The 5,055-nt window shown below is 36.9% G+C and overlaps 1 protein-coding gene across 1 annotated transcript; it reads right to left on the reverse strand.

Annotated features, from left to right (window-relative positions):
• Window positions 1-1,490: 1,490 nt before the first annotated feature.
• LOC147495720 (disease resistance protein At4g27190-like) lies at window positions 1,491-4,846 on the reverse strand. Its single transcript, XM_086568461.1, has 3 exons — window positions 4,630-4,846; window positions 3,728-3,804; window positions 1,491-3,610 (listed from the first exon to the last, which is right to left on the reverse strand). Exon 3 carries the CDS (start codon window positions 3,606-3,608, stop codon window positions 1,491-1,493), a length of 2,118 nt encoding a protein of 705 aa, XP_086424587.1. The 5' UTR covers window positions 3,609-3,610; window positions 3,728-3,804; window positions 4,630-4,846.
• Between the last annotated feature and the right edge of the window lie 209 nt (window positions 4,847-5,055).

Consider the following 5,055-nt stretch of genomic DNA (forward strand, 5'->3'; position numbering starts at 1 on the left):
GATTATAAATTATTGTGCACAAGAAAACCAGGGGAGGAGAGTAGGGGTCATGTGTCTTTCATGTGGCTGTTTTCAACTGTTATGGTATACAAAACAGTGACTTAATGCTATATAAGCAAAAGAAAATGACATGTCAACATTTGTTGAATGGAATTTGGCTCATGGTCGTTAACAGAAAGAAAAATTAATGTACACTGTACTGCAGTGTAAAAACAAAAATAAAGTATCTAAAATGAAAAAAGAAAAGAAAGATAAAGTACGTTGTACATTTTGCCTACTATTAAGTGAAAAGATAATTAAAATGAATAAAAGCCTTCACTAACCTAATAAATGTCCTCTCGAAAGAGATGTTCAGGACATAATAGACCAAGCTAAGCAGACCACCACAAACGGTATTTGAGATAAATTTTTAGAGGGTCATAGATCGATAATGGGCGGATGAGAGAGACAGAGATAGATCAATTTTAAGAGGGTCATTATCTTCTTCTCTTTCTTCATCTTCATCTTCTTCTACTTTTTCAACTTCTTCTTTGTAGAGGGTCATAGATCGATAATGGGTGGATGAGAGAGACAGAGATAGATCGATTTTATCTTCTTCTTCTTTTTCAACTTCTTCTTTGTCATCATCACGATCATCATCATCATTATCACAACCATCTTCATCATCGTCATCACTTTCGAGCTCTAGAAAGAAATGGTCTTGAAAGAGATGTTCAAGACATGGATAATCCCACTCGAGTGAATCCCACCACTCTCTGCTTCCATAAATTACTTTAAAGGCTGACTTATGTTCTCGGTTGAACAGAGGGAGCCTTTTCAATTCAGGACAATTGCGTACATAAACTTTTCGAATAGAGTCACAAACCATCACGCCCTTCCAAATGCTCTTCAGTTTCGGTAGATCGACGAAGTACAATATCTTCAACCTTGGGAGTGCAACAGTAAAATCAATTCCAGTACCAATGTCTTCAACTGGTTCTTCTTCTTCTTCTACAATTAGCTCCTCCAATTCCGCACAATTCTCCACGATAATCTTTTCCAGGTTTTGAAGTTGTTGAAGCAACCTAGATGACAATAAAATTTTGATATTACCACAATCCCCGATTGTTAAGCTCTTCAAACAAGGAAAAGCTCCGTGTGCTGGAACCTTCTCATATATCTTGCTTAGACGTTGACATTGACTAATAACCATGATCTCAATCAGTTGTAGGAAGATGCCTTCTTCTTCTTTCCGTACTATGAATTTGATTGAATTGCAGGAATTAATCAAAAGTTCTCTTAGGTCCGACAAATCATTCAAGGGCAACTCAGATAACCTTGTGATTTCATTGAAATGTCCAACACAAAGAAATCGAGTGTGTTTCGGAAGTGAGAGGGCATTGCAAGGAATACCCTTTGAATTGAACAACCAAACAAATCTCTCACGGCCGACGCTGATTGATGGTATCTATGTCTTCCCATTCCATCACAATAAAATACTTTTTAACCTTTCAAAGTTTCCAAATTAAGCCATAGGCAATAAAGTCCGACAACTCGTGAAATTCGATTTGAAGATTTTCCAATTGTGTCAAGCTTGAGAGTTCCCGCACAAAATCTCTCCCTCTTTCTCGCGCATACACATATTCCGATTTTATTCCAAACAATTGTAACTCTTGAAGTAAGGAAAACTTGGATATCAATCCCCAGGGGATCATTTCTTTCAATTTATAATTGCGACTGAGATCAAGGCTTCTTAGGTTGACCAACTTTTCCATCCCTTGAGGCAGTTCTTTAATGGCCGAACATGTGAGCTTCAACACTCTCAGTGACTGAAGCTTGGATAGAGAAGGCACTCTAACTAATTTCTCACACTCAATTAAGAGTAACCCATGAAGATTCACCAAATCAGAGGCTGAATTTGGTAATGACTCAATAAGAGTCCTAGATAAATCAAGAACCGTGAGACTTTTCATGTGCTCAAAAAGACCAGGTGGTATGTGTTGAAGCGAACTATAAGCAAGGGTCAATGTCAACAGTTTAGGGCATTTGGGAGTAATTGAAATATCTTTTATACCACTTCCCATAAACGAAACCCTCTGAAGATCTTCCGACCAATCATCTTCATGCGGTATTTCTATTGATGAAAGCCCAGCTCTGACCATGAATTTAGGTTTTGATTTCGTGATATAAAGAGCCATATCCCTAATAAAATCATGCATTTTAACAGAGTCCCTATCCCCATCTTCATAGTAACGACCTTCTAAAGAAATTTCTTCTAGCATGCAACAACGCTTTAGTACATTTAGTATAACATGGCCACGACGCATTTCATCTTCTTTGCTCGATCCCTTGACTAACCCTTCCAAAACCCAATACCCAATCAACTCACTAGTGTCGATTTCATCATCTTCAGGATACAATGCACAATATAAGAAACACTTCTGTTGGTTTTCCCTTAATTGATCGTAACTGAATTTCAGATGCTGAATGACTTTCTCCTCCATGGCCATGTTTAAACTTGTCGATTCCTTCAGATCTGTTAATGCAACTTGCCACTCAATAACATCCTTTCTTCTCATAGCTCGACCAATTGTGACGATTGCAAGGGGCAAACCACAACATTCTGCAACAATTGCTTTTGCAATCTCTTTCACTTCAGGAACAAGCTCCTCACCAACATTTGCCAAGAACAATTCCCATGCTTCGCCCTCATAAAGCTTACCAAGTTTGACATCTTTCTGGCACAACATCCCTACGCACACTTCCCTTGACCTAGTAGTCAATACTATCTTGCACCCATTGTCTTTTGAAGGTTCAGGAACTCCTAACTCGTGTAGATTAAATGGTTTCCATATGTCGTCCAAGAAAAGTACAAATTTTCCCTTTCTCTGCAATGCTCTGAGCAATGATGACGATCTACTATCTTCATCTTGTTCATCAGAAAGATCCAAACCGAGTACTTTCGCAATCTGCTTTTGAAGTGTTTGAGCATCAACAGCATTGGATACAGTGACCCACAAAACATTTTCAAAACGGCTACGTTGTTGCACGAGCTGGTTGCTGATTGTCTTCATAATGGTGGTTTTTCCCACGCCACCCATACCGTAGACACCAATTTTCTCAAACTCATCACCTACTATACATTCCCAAACCATCTTGAGGTTCTTATCAGCAGTACTACCAATCAGTCTTGTAGTCGGCATCTCCATTCCCAAAAACGTTAGAGACTCTTCTGAGAAATGACTAGCCTTATTTAAGATATCATCCATCACTTCAATGCATTTCAAAATTTTTAGTTGCAACTTCAGTCGTGAACAACAATTAGGCGTACAAAAAAATCCAGCTGGGCATGTCTTTGCGGCGTGGGCTTCTTTGTCCACGACATCTGCATTATGTATAATAGTGTTGGCATTATTCCACCAATTTTGTGCGTCCTTTGTGAGCGTCTTTCCATGTATCTCTGCGATTTGCAGAATTTCATTCACCTTGTTTACTCTGGCAATCAATTCTCCTTTTTTGTTTCTGAGTGTCTGAGTTTGTTCACTCAGACTTTTGACACCCAGCTGATTAAGCGCACGAGTCAGTACGCTTTTAATAGCTGATCCAACTACTGCTCCAACAACTTCCATACCTGTCATTACAATACATTGGTTTTTTAATTAAAGTGATGAGACATGATAGAGATACTCCAGTAGGATATATGTAAAATACATAACATTAAGTAAATAGAGAATATGTATAATCTCACTTGTTTGGGTAGTTGGTTGTTCTCTGAACCTCTAATAACAAGAACCAAAGGAAAACGTTCAAGTACGAACTAGATATCTGCACATTTAAAATCATGTAAAGGTGGAGAATTAGCAGCTAAAAATACAAATTAGTTTTAATTTTTAAGAGATAGTCATCATTGAACTTTATTAGTAGAATTGGTTAGCTCAAATTTCAAATAAGTGATGGATCAAGAGTTCAAGTTGTGAACATTGAACAATGAAACGTAGGATACTAGTATATTGCATTGCAGTGGGGGCGTGAGCGGAGAAAGAGTGGAGAATAACACTCCCAAGTCCCCAGAAACCTTTGAGAAATCCAGTTACCATCAGGGAAGAGTGAGACTCTCTTCTCCAAAATAGTCTCAAAACATGTCCTAAAACTTATACCATAACCTTGCAAATACCATCGCCAAGGAAATTAGTTGCAAACAACATGAATAAAAGTCTCCAGAACAATATTAAAAAAACCAAAAAAATCAGTAAAACAATATTCACTAGCTCTTTTAAGGCGCTCTTGATTTTTTCAATCATGCTAAGAATTTGAAATGTCTATATTCTCTATATGATTTGCATAACTTGAGGTCTTTGTTCTACAAATGCATGATTTGTTTTCTCCTTGTCAAGTTATGAGTGAGTTCAATATACTTTCACACACAAATAATTTGTGCTTTCCCATCCCATTTAACGCCATTTTCTTTAAAAAAGAACATACTATTCATTAGTCAATACTTTTACCTTCTCTAAGTGCATTAGTCAATTGTTTTAACATTACGTACTCCAAATTATTTTTGCAATAGAACAAACACAAGCACATAACAAATATAAGCTACATTCATTCAAGTGACTCAACCAACAAACGTTGAAGAGAGAGAAAACTCACTAGTAGCGTGGATCACAGTCACTAGCACTGGCGTTAAGCATTCCAACCAGACACGAAAAGAATGACCATCTTCAATTCTGATTCAAAACAACAACACAGTCCTTAAAAGAATCACTAAAAACTATAAATTATAACAACCCATTGCAAATTAAGTTTCATGTAATCAATCTAAAAAGATAAAACTCAACAAAACCTAATAAAACACATTAAATCTAAGAAAAAAATATAAGAGAGAGTTAACCTTACTTTGACCAAGCACACACTTATATTACAAATAACACTAAATAAGCAAGCCCCTTACATTTGTTCATATTCTCTACCTTTTCTTCTTCTTGTTATTCTCAAACAAAGAAAGGGTCAGTGAAGGAAGTTGCGTTTTAACTCAACATAAATGTTTTTTTTTTCGTGGGTGATTGTAAAGTCTTG

Source organism: Coptis chinensis, chromosome 6 (assembly GCF_015680905.1).
Source record: "Coptis chinensis isolate HL-2020 chromosome 6, ASM1568090v1, whole genome shotgun sequence".
NCBI lineage: Eukaryota > Viridiplantae > Streptophyta > Magnoliopsida > Ranunculales > Ranunculaceae > Coptis > Coptis chinensis.

Coding starts and splice junctions, on each gene's coding strand:
- LOC147495720 (XM_086568461.1), bottom strand. CDS start 3,608: ATGGAAGTTGTTGGAGCAGTAGTTGGATCAGCTATTAAAAGCGTACTG.